The sequence below is a fragment of the Budorcas taxicolor genome, chromosome 16 (genome assembly GCF_023091745.1).
Source record: "Budorcas taxicolor isolate Tak-1 chromosome 16, Takin1.1, whole genome shotgun sequence".
NCBI classification, from domain to species: domain Eukaryota; kingdom Metazoa; phylum Chordata; class Mammalia; order Artiodactyla; family Bovidae; genus Budorcas; species Budorcas taxicolor.
The window spans coordinates 46605907-46622060 of NC_068925.1; the positions used below are offsets into that span (position 1 = coordinate 46605907).

Genomic DNA, 16154 nt, shown 5'->3' on the forward strand with positions numbered 1-16154 from the left:
GCACAGTAGAGATTTTGACCTTGACTGAAGAGAAGACTGGCTTTTGTCCTTGCCTTCTGGGAGGGGAGCTCCATGCCCTTGGAATGCCACACCAGCTGGGAGTGGCTTAGTTTGCCTGAGTCACTGGCTAGTCCTATAATATGATTTAAGGTAAGAGCTAGTTACACTGGATAGTTGTAGGATTGGGGCTGGCCAGTCTAGAAGGATTTAGGGTAAAAGCTTTCAGTCACATGGTATCAGCCAACTCAGGAGGGACTGGAGACTCAAGCTGAGATCAGTCACATGGGCAGTTGCTCACACCTATGTAACTGTAGTTCAGTCACTCAGTCATGTCCAACTCTTTGCAATCCCATGGCCTGCAGCACACCCAGCTTCCCTGTCCTTCACTGTCACCCACAGTTTGCTCAAACTCATGTCCATTGAGCTGATGATGCCATCCAACCTTCTCATCCTCTGTTGCCCCCTTTTCCTCCTGCCTTTAATCTTTCCCAGCATCAGGGTATTTCCCAGTGATGTTCTTTGCATCAATGGCCAAAGTATTGGAGCTTTGTGATGGAGCTCCAATACTATGTGATGGAGCCCCAATAAAAACTCTGGACACCAAGACTCAGGGGAGCTTCCCTGATTGGTGATTCTCCATGAGCACTGTCATACATTGATTTAGGGACATTAATGCTGACCATGACTCCATGGGAGCAGACAGGGGAAGCTGGATATTTGGTGCCCTCTTAGACCCTGCCCTGCACACTTCTTCCCTTGGCTCATTTCCATGTGGGTCCTCTTGATGGAATTAACTGTAACTATGAGTATAACTTCAGCTTCTTCGGCATCAATGGTTGGGGCATAGACTTGGATTACTGTGGTAATGAATGGTTTGCCTTGGAAACAAATTGAGATCATTCTGTTGTTTTTGAGATTGTACCCAAGTATTTTTGGATTCTTTGCATTTCGGATTCTTTTGTTGACTATGAGGGCTACTCCATTTCTTCTAATGGATTTTTGCTCATAGTAGTATATATAATGGTCATCTGAATTAAATTCACCCATTCCAGTCCATTTAAGTTCACTGATTCCTAAAATGTCAGTGTTCACTTTTGCCATCTCCTGTTGACCACTTCCAGTTTACCTTGATTCATTGACATAACATCCCAGGTTCCTATGCAATATTGTTCTTTAGAGCATCAGACTTTACTTTCACCACCAGACACACCCACAACTGAGTGTCGTTTCCACTTTGGCCCAGCTTCTTCATTCTTTCTGAAGCTATTTCGTTGATCTTCCCCAATATCGTACTGGACGCCTACTGACCTGGGGGCGGGGGTGGTCTTGTGGGTGTAACAGCTTTCACGGGCTCTATGAGTCCTGTCAATGATTAAAGCCAAGCATGGATTGTGAGCTGACCGACTCTTCCCACATTCTTTCTACCTATGAAGAGCATTTCTATGAGCAAACATCATTTTCATGGTCAGCGCCTGTCAAATGCTTTCTCTTCCTGATGGAACACAGAGGGACTCCCAGGCGCTCGTACATGCTCACCTAATACTTAGAACCTGCCCCTACAGGGCACTCGTCCCACCTACTGTCCCATCTGTCTTGCCTCATGTCCTGGGCCATGCCCTCCCGGAGGCCGGGGCATGCCCAATTGATCCATAAAGCCTTGAATTCAGGAGAGTTCCCTTCAGATGGCTGGGACTCAGCAGGTACCAGTGATAACGGGCAGGTGTACAGGTTGCCTTCTGCCAAAACTGCTTCTTCCAATGTGGTTTATGACCTGGTTGAGGGGTGAGGTGCTTACCTAAGCATGTGGGGCCATAAGTGCCAGAGGAGGTGGGTATTGCGAGACCTCAACAGGAGCTTGTACATGAACATGAAGCTGTTGGCATGGGGCCTTGCTGGAATGGCTGTCATTGTCATACCAGAGCATTTTGGTGTGCCGAATTCCATGGGAATGAGTGTGGATAGGCAGGTTTTCATGGCCCCCAACTCTGCTACCCACCTACCAACTCATTCATTTGTTCATTCATTCACTGACAAGGCTAAGGTGAGTCTGAGTCAGACAATGAGGAAGTCACAGGGGGTCAGAGGAGACCCTCCTCCAGACCCCAGGACTGTGCCACACCATGTGATGACCTGCCAGGGACCTGTTGGGAAGTCCCCAGCTTCTCTGAGGTCCAGAGGAGAGATGGGTCTGAGTAGCTCAGGGAGGAAATTTACTTTTTCTCTTTTCCAACTCCAGGGAGCTGAGCGGCGAATTCTCTGTTCTCACTAAAGTGGCCCCATAAAAGCTCTGAAGGCAGCCTCAAGGACACATTTAATAAAGGTCAAGCATCTGCATTCTTGTCTTAGGTTTTTTGCCTGAAGCTTGTCCAGTGATGGAGAGACCTGAAAGGGGTTGGTGGTGCCTGGTCAGTTCTGGACACCTGCCCCAACTGCTTTTGACATCAGGGGCCATGCAGCCTAAAGCTGGAGTCAGTCAGCAATGAGGACGACGGTCACAAAGACACCACTGGCTGTCCACCCACCCATCTGTCCATCAGTCTATCCATCCACCTGCCCATCCATCCATCCATCCATCCATCCATCCATCCATCCATTCACTCATCCATCCATCCATCTATCCCTTGAAGAGATACTTATTGAGCAGGTACTGTGTTCATGGCCTCTTGGGGCAAGCTTATAATTAAGATAAAAGTCCTTGGCCTTAGGACTCAGCGAGATTCTCCCCTTTGTCAATTTGATCCACACCCCTTGACCCACTTCTTTCCATGCTACCTCCATGCAGACATGTCACAAACGTCCCCTGCCCACATGCTTCTCTGAGCTCTGGATTTTAAATCCACTGACTTGCTATTGACTTCTCCCTGTAAACTCAGCCCAACTTGTGACAGGTCTTCCTCCAGGGTGAATGATATGGAGGCCCCTTACCTAACCAATCTACAAGTCCCACTGATGCTACCTCCTGAATCTCTCTTGACTGCCCCCTTCTTTCCAGAACCATCAAGTCCAGCATCATCTCAAACCTGGAGGATTCACTGGTCTACCCTCGCTTGCTCTGGCCCTCCTTCAATCTGTTCTCCATCCAACAGCCAACAGCACTTTTCGAAAAGCAAACTTAGTCATGTCTCTGCCCCTCCAACCCTCCATGGCTTTCCTCTCCTTGGGAATAAAGCCAGTATTTCTCATCCTGGCTGGTACCTCAGGTCCCTCTAACCTGTCTGGTCTGATCCCCACTCCCTCTCCACCTCCTGAGCCCTCACATGCTTCCTACAAAGCTCCTTCTCACCACAGGGCTGTCTGTTCCCTGAACTTTCCCCTCCCTCTTCATGGAGTTAGCTTCTGCTCCTCCCTCAGATCTAAGATCAGGGGTGACTTCTTCAAGAAGTCCTCCCACCCACACACATCTCCTCCTAACCGTCCATCACAAATTCCCCACAGGCTTGCTTGTGCACAGGCTTGGTGGTCAGTTCTCACTTTTTTCCTCACAGGGACCTCATCTGCTCTTGTCCATCCATTCTGTTGTTCCGATTCCAGCCCTGGCCCAGTATCTGGCACCCAGTGGGGGGTTCCAGCACCAGTTAGTGAATAAATGATAACAAGGAAAGAATTGCTAGGGGAGGAATTTACAAATGGTAGTGGGAAAGCCAAATACAAAGAAGGCGTCCTGAGTGGGGATAGGGGGACAAGGGAAGTCAGCCTTCAGAGCAGACAGGCCTTAGAACAGAAATTTTCAATAGAGCCAGAGTTCTTTAAAGTGACCACAGCGTGAGGGGCCAGAGGGAAGAGCATGTGTGAAGGCCCAGAGGTGAGAAACAGTACAGTATGTTTGGGGAAGTCCGGCTATTTTGGTAGACAGGAGGGCAGAGCCTTCTGCAGGGGAGAGGTGGGAGAGCTGAGGATGAGGCAAGAAAGCCAGGCTGAAGTCAGTTTAGGAAGGGTCTTGGGGTCAGATTGCAGAGTCAGGATTGACCCTGACCTTCCCAGACGGCCACGCCCCTCCCCACAGCTGCTGCTGGCAGCCCTGCCTCGCCTCTAACTCATCATGGGGCTCTGGGCTACAGTCACCAGTTGTCAAGTCTTTCCCTCCCGGGGGACAGCACCTTGCACGTGCCTGGCTCACAGCAGGTGCCTGTCAATCTTTTCTGAACACAGCAGTGAGGTGCAGCATTGATGGGGGTGGTGCTGGAGATAGTGGCAGCAGGGATGGGGCCCTCCCGATGGGGAGGCTCCAACCCAGGGATGTGACGCGAAAGGCCAGCACTATAAAAATGGCAAAGCAACGGAAAATGGGAGGAGGAAGCTCTGTGGGTTTTAAAGGTGTTCACTTACAAACTTCTTGGCTTGGTGGAGAGGGGATCGTGGGGAAGAAAGAAGCAGGAACAAAGGATGTTTCTAGCTTTGCGGGCCTCTGGCAGATGCAGCATGATTACAGCAGGAAGAAGAGGCCAGAGGAAGACTCCCATTGTGATGAGGTCAAGAGCAGATGGGTGGGTTGAGAGCCACATGTATGCACTGCTATATTTAAAACAGATAACCAACAAGGATCTACTATATGGCACAGGGAACTCTGCTCAATGTTATGTGGCAGTCTGGATGGGAGGGGAGTTTAGGAAGAATGGATACATGGATATGTATGGCTGAGTCCCTTTGCTTTTGTTGTGCACCGGAAACTATCACAACATTATTAATCGACTGAGTGTGTGCTAAGTTGCTTCAGTCATGTCCAAGTCTGCGACCCTGTGGACTGAAGCCCGCCAGGCTCCTCTGTCCATGGGATTCTCCATGCAAGTATACTAGAATGGGTTGCCATTTCCTTCTCCAGGGGATCTTCTGATCCAGGGATCGAACCCAGGTCTCTTATGTCTCCTACATTGGCAGGTGAGTTCTTTACCACTAGCGCTACCTGGGAAGACCCATAACCGGCTCTACTCCAATATAAAATAAAGTTAAAAAAATAAATAAAAGGAGGGTTGATCCGAGGAAAAAAAAAAAAGACCAGATGGATGGGGTCAGACCACCCGTGTATGATTCTTTCTGCATCACCTGCTCACTGCATGTTTAAGCGTCCTCATCTATACAATGGGGACTTTGTTGTTGTTTTGCTGTTTAGTGGCTAAGTTACGTCTGTCTCTTTGTGACCCAATGGACAGTAGCCTGCCAGGTTACTCTGTCTGTGGGATTGTCCAGGCAAGAATACTGGAGTGGGTTGCCATTTCCTTCTCCAGGGAAACTTCGTAGGTCGTTGGGATGTCTGAGTGAGTTAGTTGGTGGCACATGAATGTCAGCTACCGTAACCCCTGGCTGGACAGCTCTGTGCCAAGAGGCAGGTTTTGCAGAAAGAGACAATCACGTGGCTCAGAGGTCTGTCAGCTCTCCTTCACGTCTCAAAACCCAGGGATGCAGCTTTGGTTACCTTTTGATCGTCTTTTGACGTGACACAAGACATCAGCAGTGCCACCGAATGGGGTAAGGAAACATCTCAGGCCTGGACAGGAGAAAGGACTCTCAGGAGCCCTTTCCACCTGCTGATGTCAGAACTGGCCCAGGCCCTTGGCCAGTTGGTTTCCCACCTGCCCTGTATCACAGCTCCTGTAGTCTGTGAGTCTGGCTGTGGGATGGAGAAGGGGAAGTGGGTGGGGGAAGCTGGGCATGCTGATCTAGAGTCAGGAGGACATCTGTCCTGATTCAACAGTGATTTGTGGCCAATCACTGCTCTTCTGGGGGCCCAGATTCCTTCCACAAGGACGAGGAGGTTGGAGAATGTGATAGCTGTTTCTTTCAAATTCTGTCTCGAAGATTCTGTTTTTGGTGTGTCCACTCTGCCATGGATTTTTATAAATCTCTCCCACTATTAAATACAGAACATCTGACATATGCCTGCCTGTCCCTTTTTTTCCCTCAAATAAAGGGTTTTGAGTTCACGAGTGGACCATGTTGGCAATGGAGAAAGCTGGTCTCCAGCCTGTCAGACTATTCTGAAAGTCCTATTTTCACAGAGGCAGGAGACAAGGTCTGTCACTGCGCTGCTTGGAAGGGATCAGAAACGTGTATTTTTAGGAGTTTTTAAAAGGAGAGGCCTTATGTGGGGCCCCAGCCAGAGGCCATTTTGCCTTTTCAGTCCTGTGAGGAGCTGGAAGGCTCGTGGGGGAGGCTGGGGCCTCATTTCACTCAACTCCTGGACTCCAGGACCTGGCTTCCTCCCAGAGGCCGCACCAGCACCCACTCCACCCCCAGCCCCTTCTCTTTGCTGACGGATGCTGTCCTGAGCCTCCCCATCTCAGGACCATGGTTCCTACTGCTGAGTCAGCAGATCAGCACCTCAAGTCTTTCCCAGGGAGGGTCATTCTGGGAGCCGGATCCCAGGAAAGGCGAAGGAAGCCTGCAAAACCCTGGTCTGAACTGGCCATATCCCTAGGCCTGCTGGTCTTTCTGGATCCCAGGTTTGCCAAGAGGTCTTTCTTTGAGGTTAGGCCCCCTGGAGCACAGCTGACCCATGTCCAAATGATGTGGTTTGATAACAGGAGTCTGATGTAATGGATTTAGGAGCGAGGGTGTTGCTGCCTGAGCAGGCCTGCGGGGCAGCCATTGGGCCCACCTACAGGATTCCTGCATTCCAGCCACAAGTGGTCAGGGCAGAGAGGCGTCTCCACCAGGTCTGACATCCACATGCCAGCTGGGGGTGAGTCTCATTCTGTTCCTGCCTTGGGATTTGCCTCCATTCCCACACCCCAGTGGAGAGTGACTGGGAGGGAGTCAGTCCCTGGGACTCGAGTAGGTGTGCATGCCTCCCTGAGTCTGGAAGACATCCCAGGGACCACAGACCTGTGTGGTGGTTTGCTGGGCCAACACCGGAGGGCAAGATAGGAAAGGAAGAACCTGGGGTCTTTTCTCTTGCAGCAAGAGGAGGGGTCGGGGCACGAGGTCTTTCCTGTCCTGTCCCAGCTCAGAGATAGGCTGCAGGAGTTTTCAGCCACTTCTCTGGGTTCTGTAAACTCAAGGAGCTCCCTCCTGCCTTGGAGTCTTTTTGTATGTGGTTTGCTCAGCCTGGAATGCCCTGCTCCCCTACTCCTGGCATTGACAGGCTGCTACTTCTCTTTTCTCAAAACACCCTCTTCTCCTGGTCTCCCTGTGGTCACTTCCCCGCTGTTTTCCTCCTGCCTTGCTGGGTGCTTCTTCTCACCCCTTTGCCAGCAGCTTTTCCACTTGACATCCAACTTCCTTGGAGGTCCAGTGGTTAAGAGTCCGCACTTCCAATACAGGGGAATGGGTTCAATCTCTGGTTAGGGAACTAGATCCCAAATGCCTCGCAGCCAAAAAAAAAAAAATACTGGGGGTGCCCCTGTTTGGCCTTATGCCCTCTCCTGTCCTTTATCCACCCTCCTTCATGGCCAACTACACCCCAGACCCAGGCTTCCCTTGTGGCTCAGCTGGTAAAGAATCTGTGAGCAATGTGGGAGACCTGGGTTCCATCCCTGGGTTTGGAAGATCCCTTGGAGAAGGGAAAGGCTACTCACTCCAGTATTCTGGCCAGAGAATTCCATGGACTGTATAGTCCATGGGGTTGCAAAGAGTCGAACACGACTGAGCGACTGCCTGCACCCAGACCCATGACTTTAAACGCCGTTGCTCAGCTGATGACACCTAAGGTTTATCTCCGTTCTGGACCCTTCCCTGGCCTGCAGACTTTCAAACCCAATGATTTGCCTGGTGACTCTAACAGCCTGTCAAACTTAATGTGACCAAAAACCCACTCGAGAGTCCACTCTCTCCCACTTCACTGCTTCTGCAAACTCCTCCAGCTCAGGAAGTGACTTCCTGAGTCCCCAACCCCCGTTGTTTAAGTTCCAAATCTAGGCAACACACATCCTTCTCCTTCTCATCCTCCATGTTCAAGTCATCAGCAGGGCCCTTGGCTCTACCCTCAAAACGTCTCCAAACTGTGTTTCTTGTGACTTATCATCCAGCCTCCCTGGAGCCACCCTCATCCCTTGCCTGCATAGATGCAGAGTATCTGGGGTGGAAACTCTGCGGGTGGAGTCACAATTCATGCTCCAGACAGCAGCTGGGGGCAGCAGGGATCCTGAAAACAGAACTGAGCGTGTCCCCTCACCGCCTTATAACTCCCCTCCCCCGCTGTCCTCAGGATGAAGTCCCAGCTCCCTGTCTTGGTTGATGGCCGCCCCTCTCCCAGGCCTGGTCCCTTCTCATTCTGCTGTGCCTCCCCTTAACTCTGTTCACCAGCACGGCCCCTTCAACTCCCCCAACTCACCAGGTGACTTTGTTCCTGTGGTTCCCTCTACCTGGGATGTCCTTCCCAGGATCTCAGGCTAGTTGGCTCCTTCCTGTTGCAGCATCTTCCCAGAGGGGCCTCTGCTGGCTCCTAACCTCAAGCAGCCACCCTGGCCACCCTCTACCAGGTGGCCACCCATTGTAAGTACTCTGACATTTCCTCTGTGTGTGTCTGTTATCTTTCTCCCTCCTCTGAATGTAAACTCCAGGAAAAGAAAGGGCCCCTGGGGTCCAAGCAGTGCCTCACGATGCAAGGAACAACCTTAGTGGAAGGAGGCAAGACGAGAGGCCAGAAGCTTGATTAGGATGTGCAAGAATATTTGGGGCTGAGTCAAGGTGGTGGTGGGCTTCCCAGGTAGCTCAGTGGTAGAAAATCTCCCTGCCAATGTGGGTTTGATCCTTGGGTCAGGAAGATCCCCTGGAGAAGGAAATGGCAACCCACTCCAGTATTCTTGCCTGGGAAATCCCATGGATAGAGCCTGATGGGCTGCAGTCCATGGGGTCACAAAGAGTCTCGGACATGACTTAGCAACTAAGCAATAGCAAATTAGTTAATAACAGATCCAACTAGTTCAGACAGCTTCACTGGATTGGATGGGGCCCTAATCCAAACATGGGTGTCCTTGTAAAAAGGAGAAAATAGAGACACAGATACAGAGAAAGAAGATGCCATCTGATGATGGAGGCAGTGATTAGAGTTATGTTGCTATCAGCCAAAGAGCACCAAGGTTCGCTGGTGGTCACCAGAAGCTGGAAGAGGTAAGAAGGATTCTCCCTTACAGCCTTCAGGGAGTGTGGCCCTGCTGACACCTTGATTTTGAACTTCCAGCCTCTAGAATTCAAGAGACTATGTTTGTGTTTTAAGTCCCCAGGTCTGTGGCCATTTGTTATGTTATCAATGAGAACCTCATGCAATGGTCAAGGATAAGTTGGTTGATGTTGGCCATCAGGGGTCGAGCCTCCCACCTTCAGGCCTCAGGATGAGCCACCTATGCCCCACCACCCCCCTCCCCCAGATGGCTGGGAAGCTGACCCTGTGAGAGTGGCCATGTCTGCCCGAGCTCCAGGGCTTCATCCATGGGTTTTACTCTGCTTCCTGCCCAACAGCCAGGACAAGGATGCAGAGACTGCCTCCCTGGCTTCTGCAGATGCTGGGCTTGCCGGTTCTCTGCAGGGCACCATTCGTCACTGCTGCAGGGAGGCGGCTGAGGCCCAGCCCCAAGGTGACCCATCCCTGCTACACGGAGAGCTCCACACAGATCCATTCGGTGGGGCCAGGCCGTAAACTGCTGGAGATCACATCCCCTGGGGGCATCTGAGCACCAGGCCCCTTGGTTTCTGCCTAAGGAGGGCTAAGGACAGACACCCACCCCAGTCTGTAATGGCACAGACCACACAGAGAACAGAACACTGAAGAGGAGGAGGGGGCGAGGCCCTGGCTGGGCAGCTGCAGCTCAGACCAGAGGTCCTTCCAGCCACTCAGCTTCAAGATCCAAATGTAAGACTGGCTCACACCAGCTTCTTTCTGCCATTGCCATCTTATCTCTTGTCTCTGCTGTGCAAAGAAATACCCAGAGACCCGAGAGCTAACCCACATTGGCATGCCCCGGACCCCAGTGTAGGTGAATGCCAGATTTTAGGCAGTGCTTCTTCTTACAGAGCAGACCCCTGTGTCTAAGCCTCCGAAGTTTGTGCAGAGTGCTCCCAGAGGAGGAGGGCATGGACCTCCCTTGGGCACCAACTCAGCCTGTAATTCAGGCACTCTCCAAAGTCAAGACCATTCACAGATGCTCTATGTCTGATCTGAAAGACTCTCCGAATTTTGTATTCTACTCCATGAAACAAACCTTTGTTTTAGTAAAAACAGTGGCCTTTCAAATTAGTTACAGCTAGATTACTTACCCCGTGCTCCTCCCCTGCCCCCCATCATCTGGTAGAAGTGATGCGTTTTCTGATAAGCTCTGTGGATGTTCTCACTGGTTGACGGTTTGTCATGCAATAGGCCCAGAGGAGGGTGGCTGGGAGGTGGGTTGGGGAATCTGCAGGAGGGAGGGAGCCAGGCCAGGACGAGCCAGCAAGGTACATACATCAGAGAGCCCTGGGGTGTCCCCATGGGGGCAGGAAGCATCCAGAAGCTTCCTGGGGCCAGTCTCACAGCTGGAATGGCCCCTCCTGTTGCCACTGGGCTGCGCCTCTGACCTCAGGGTCAGTGTGTGGTCTCCCACTCCTGGTGGGTGGAGGCTGCTATTAGAAACCAGCCGGCAGGGGAGAGGCTGGCAGGAGCATGGCCACAGGCCAGGGGCAGGAGGCTGGGAGGTGAGGGGAGGTGGACAGAGCTGGGGACCCATCCCCAGCTACACACCTTCTAATAGCAGTGAACGTTTGGTCACAGAAGGCCGAACAGGGAGACCAAATCCTGCTTTTTCTTCCCTCCACCTCCTTACAGGAGGGCAAGGTTTCCATCTTCCACACTTCTAATCCGGAGCCCGGCTGCCCCAGAGGCTGCCTTACTGGGTACTCTACTCTGGGCCTCGTGACCTGGACACCAGGTCACAAGTTGCCAGGGTGTCCGCCCTGCCCCCGAAGCAGGCCCCTAGGTGATGAAACGAGAGCTACTGCTCACCGCTCTGCCTCAGATGACAAGGTCCTTCCCCCACTGAAGGTCAGCAGGAGGCCTGCCCAGATGGCTGGCCGGCTGAACCCAGGAAAGCTGCATCCGTGCCTCCCTTCAATCCTCTCACCCGGACAGGAGGCTCAGCCACCCAGAGAAAACTGAAAATAGTCTAAGAATAAGCTGCTTAGTGGGCTTTGGAGAGGGGCCCGGCGGGTGGGGGCGGGGCCAGGGCCTGGGGGAGCATCAGCTGGTTGCAGAGGAGGGAACCAGGCACCCTGAACTTCCACTCACCTCTTCCAGGGACAGGGTTACTTAAAGGTGTCCCAGGGCCCTTGGCCAGATGTGAGCCCCATCCCCTCGGTTCTAGAGCTGCAGGATCAAACCACCTGGGTTTATGCTTTTTGCAAACACAGCCCAGGCGAGGCCATCTAAACACACAGCATCTCCTCCCCACACTCAGCAGCGCCCTGGCTGTCTCCACAGGAGACACTGTGGACACTTCCCAGAGGCCTTCCAGAAATGGTCTCCAGGGTAAACTGGCTGCTTGACTGCCTCTAACCTGGAAGAGGCCCCACTGCTCCCCAAAGGCACGGCTGGCCCACCCCAGACCACCCTGGGATCCTGGTGCAAGCAACCTGTGGAAATTTGCTCTGAATCTGAACGTCTGGGAGAAGGAATGGTGAAACTGGTAGCTCACTGAGCGCCTTGGGTAAAGGAAGCGACTGTTGCACCTCCTGGGACCCTTGCTGTTCCCTCCCCGCAGGGGAGGCTCTTCCCCATTCCTTAGCCTGGCTGCTGCCTGCTCAAGCTGGAGATCTCAGCGGAAGAGACACTTCCTCCGGGAAGCCTTCCTGAACACCGGGCTGGATGCAGCTCTCTTGATGTCTCCAGTGGCACTTCATTCATTCACGCAGTCATCCCTAAGACAGATAGGAACTGTGGGCCGCAATCTGCCAGCTTATGCTAGGTGCGGGGTGCGGGGGGTGGGTGGGTGGCAGGCACACAAGGCCTGTGCCCCCCCTAGAGCTCACAGTGAGGGGCAGGGGTGTGTGTGTGTGGGGGGGTGGAGGCCCCTAGGTCTGGGGGAAGCGATGCAGCGCCCGCGACCCCAGGGGCTGCGCTCCCCAAAGTCGGCTTGGAGCGGGTAGATGCCGGTGGCTGCGGTTCTTCCCTGTTCTCCCCCTCCCCCGTTTCCACGCGCCGTCTCCCCTTGGATGGCTGTGTCCTGCTGAGATTTGGGGGACGCGGAGCCCCTGTGCAGATGACCCCCTGCGGGGACGATCGCCTCCCACCCGCTCTGGCTGCTCAAAGGCTGTGCCCCAGCTGCGGCCGCTAAGCGCTTGGATTCCGCGTCCGCGTCCCCCACCCAGTCTTCAGTTTGGCAAGCAAATCGATATTTTAAACAAACGAAAGCAGAAATTCTCTTCCGAAACAACTCTCCCTCTCTGGGGAGGGGCAAAGAGCGCCCCCAGGATCGCGAGTAGGGCAATGGACGCGGGGCGGGGGCTGGGACCAGAAACTCGCGCATCCAGAGGCGGCCGCCGGCACGGGAGCGCGCAGCCCTGGCCGCGCGTCCCTGTTCTCTCCCCTCAGCGGGCCAGGGCCTAGCGGTGCCGCAGTCCGCGGGGCGGGCGCGGGCGCAGCTTGCCCGCCGCTTCGCACAGGGCTACTGCATTGCAGCTGCGCCGGGCGTGCAAGCGTGCGTGTGTGCATGCGTGTGTGTGCGACTGTGTGTGTGCACGCAGCCGCGCCCCAGTTTGCCAGGCGCTGCTGTCCCCGCGCCCCCTCCTGTTTCGCCGCCGCCCCTCCCCATCGCCGCAGCGCGCGCGCCCGCACGTCCCCGCGGCTCTAACTGCGAATTTGCCCGGTAACCGTGGGGGCGGGAGGTTCTGAGCCGAGGAGCTGCGGAACCCGAGGGGAGGGGAGCCGAGAGGAAGGCTTCAGACAGCCTGGCCGCTGCGGCATCTTCTGCGACACCTTCTGCGACACACTTCTCCACTGCCGGGTCATAGAGTTGGCCAGAGCCCTGGGGACCCCCACCCTCTGGGCTGTCCCAGCCGTCCTCTCTGCACTGAGAGGATTATGCCCCCGGCGCTGTGGCTGCCCCCCGACTCCCTGCCCTCATTATTTATCAGGCTGGATAAATGGGGGTGGCTAAGTCACTTGTATTCATTGAAGGGGGCGGAGGACTAGAAGGACGTTTTACTCCTCTACCCTGGCAGGGTGGGGGCTCTCATGGTTCCTGTGCTTTGGACCCCTTTCGCCTCCCACTATTGAAAGGATGCCTGGTCAAGCCTAAAGGGAAGGAGATTCACGGGGTCCTTCCAGGCCCCCATCTACTCTCTGTCTGGGGGTGGTCCTGCCTTCTCCCCACCCCACCTCCTGTCATCTCTCCTGTGTATTCTGCCAGGGGCTGGGGCATGTTTATTTCAACTGGAGGCCTAGGGAGGTCAGAGCTCCAAGTCTCTGCAGAGGGGGCTGCTGAGGAGCAGTGTCCACCTTGGCCGAGGACTCAGGGGTGTGCTTCTTATGGAGCAGTTAAGGTGGCTTCCCTTCCCCATGGTTCCTGTCATAGCATCTTCCCCTGCAGGCACCCTCCTGGATAGCTGGCTCTCTGTCTTTCCCACCCCTGGGAGGCCAGGGGTGGGGGTGGGGCAGCTGATGTTTCCTGTGCTTCCAGGTGAGGCTCTGCCTGGCTGGACTTGGCTCTCTGAAGTGCTCCATCTCCCAGGCAGGTCCCACACTGACTGGTCCCAGCATCCTTCAGTCACCCTGGAGAGGTGACCTGGTCACTGAGGGAGAGCCAGGGCTCTGCAGACTTCCCTGTTCCCTATCCCATTTGTTCTGCAAAACTGAAACCGGATTTCCTGAACGGGAGCCCCTGGTCACCCTGCCCTTCTCCGTTACATCCTGCGGGTCATCCGGCTGGCTGCAGCCTTGGCCAGGGTGGCTGCCAAGGCCAGCTTGGTGCTCCCAGGCAGCCACTGCCAGGCGCAGATGCCTGCTGACCCAGAGCCACCTCTGGGAACAGCTCAGAGGGTTCAGTGGCTGGGGTGGCTGCCAGGCACCCTGTCCCTTCTGGGGCCAGGGCTGCGATGAGGCTGAAGTTTACACCCTGGGTGGCTCAGGAAGGCTGCCAAGGCATGCACCCGTGCCCAGAGATCCTCCAGTAGTCAGCAGCAAGGGGAGGTCTGAGAGGGGAGAAGGCAAAGGGCTGCTGTGGATGAGGAAAGGGAGCTTAAGGAACTGACCCTACAGAGGGCCCTGGGTGAGCTTAGCTGAGACCTAACACCTTGGGTTGGCATGGTCTCCAGCAAGGGATCCCACAGTTGGGCATCTTTGCAGCTGCCCTGATACGAAGGGCAGGTTCAGTCATCCTTCCCATTCTGTCTCTGTCCAGAGCAGACCATCAGCTCAGCCCTCAAGCCAATTTCGGAGCTTCCTTTGGGCATGTCCAGGCATGGAAGGGCAGTCTCTGACCTTAGCGCCCTCCTCCCCAACACCCCACCACCCCTGTGGAGCAGGGCAGCTGCTCTTAGAGAAGCAGCCTCGGCCATCACATCCAGCCTCCTCCCTTGGAGCCACTTGGGGCTCCCTGGCCCTCCGCCCTCAGCCCTGATGGTGATCCTGGGCTTGTGTCCGATGCTCTACGGGACTGTGTGCGCTCAGTCGCTCAGTCGTGTCAAACTCTTTCGCAGCCCCATGGACTGTAGCCCGCCATGCTCCTCTGTCCATGGAATTTTTCAGGCAAGGATACTGGAATGAGTTGCCCTTTCCTACTCCAGGGTATCTTCCTGACCCAGGGATCAAACGTATGTCTCCTGCATTGGCACGCGGGTTCTTTACCACTGTGTCTCCTGGGAAGCCCGTATAGGGCAGAAGCCGAAGTAAAAATAGCCTAGAGGCGGGAGTGATGGGTGGGGAAGAGTTTGCATAAGAAGATTTGGCTTATGGTCTTTAAAAGGCAGAAGCACTGGACACACAGCCCTGAAGTCCAGCCTTAGAATCAGAAAGAAGCCCATCGTGGGCTGCCTTCCCCTGGCCTTGCCTCTGAGAGGCTCAAGGCTTGGCGATGGCCTCCAGGAGCCCCTCTGCTTCCAGGAAGTGCCCTGGGTGGGTGGCGGTGGGGCGGTAGGGGATGCTTCGACCTGGCTGCTCCAGGGCTGTTGAGAGAGGCTCAGCAACTTGGGGGTTTGTCTGGCTGCTCAGATCCCCTGGAAGGCCCTGGGCCCAAGCTCACAGACTCACTGTGTCCCAGGGAAAGGCCGAGATTAAGGTGAGTCTCACCAGGTAAGACTTGGGCCCCGAGCAGAAGTCAGGACACCTGGGTGCTTCCTTCTTTCTCACACCTTGTGCACAGGGTTCCCGGGTGTCCCTCTCCCTTGGGGTTTGGCAAGTTGACCCGAACGCCCTTCTTACCGTCCAGTGACAGCCAGTCGTGCTGGGAGGACGGGAGTGTGGGCAGGGCCCGAGCTTTGTACTCAAACACCACCGAGTTGGAGATGATCTGGTTGTTGAAGGCAACTTGTAGGGTCACAAGACCAGTGTCATGGGCTGAAAGCAAAAGAAAGACCAGTCAGGGCTGGGGTGGGTGGGGCATGGACATCCCCCCGCCCCGCAACCTTGTGTACCACCCCCGGGCCTGGAGGAGCCTCTTCCCTCTGCTTCTCATGGATTAGCCCTGCCTGGGCCTGCTCATTCCTCGAGGCCAAAATGCAGTGCTGCTTCTACTAGAAGGCTTCTCGGGGGGCTGCACTCAGCCATCGCCCCTTGATCACTCTAGTTTGTCATTGCCTGTTTGCTCCCCTGCCCTGTTGGGAGGACAGGGACTGGGAGCTCAGTATAGATCTGTTGAATGAATGAGTGAATGGATGAATGAATGGTCCTCCACTCCACCACATGGCTGACTGAGTCCTCCCCCTCCAGTCCATCCTAGGGGGGAGAGGTTGGGTTCATGTCCAGCATTTCCTTTGTGCTCATTTCTGTTTCGTCCTTTCCTGCAAGCATGTCCTGACTCACTTAGCATGGCCTGCCTTGTATTTTCAGAAGTTCTGCCTCCCTGATAGAGGCAAGGGCTTCGTCTGTGCCTCTTACTCTGAGTCCAGTGGGGGCTGGGCTGGGAGCTGGCAGGAAGCTTGTCCCTCCCTCTCAATGCCTGGACAGCAAACTTTGGAAAGACAGGCCCTTATGGGCCTCAGCAGCTGTTCTGACCCCAGCACAGGGCCCAGTGAAAACTTCTGGTTGAGTAATGCAT

The 16154-nt window shown here is 54.6% G+C and overlaps 1 protein-coding gene across 1 annotated transcript in view; it reads right to left on the minus strand.

Annotated features, from left to right (window-relative positions):
* CAMTA1 (calmodulin binding transcription activator 1) overlaps positions 1-16154 on the minus strand; it is a 967024-nt gene that overhangs the window by 66089 nt on the left and 884781 nt on the right. The window contains exon 11 of the mRNA XM_052653621.1: positions 15320-15454. Coding sequence (XP_052509581.1) covers positions 15320-15454 — 135 coding nt within the window. The remainder of the gene's footprint in view (positions 1-15319; positions 15455-16154) is intronic.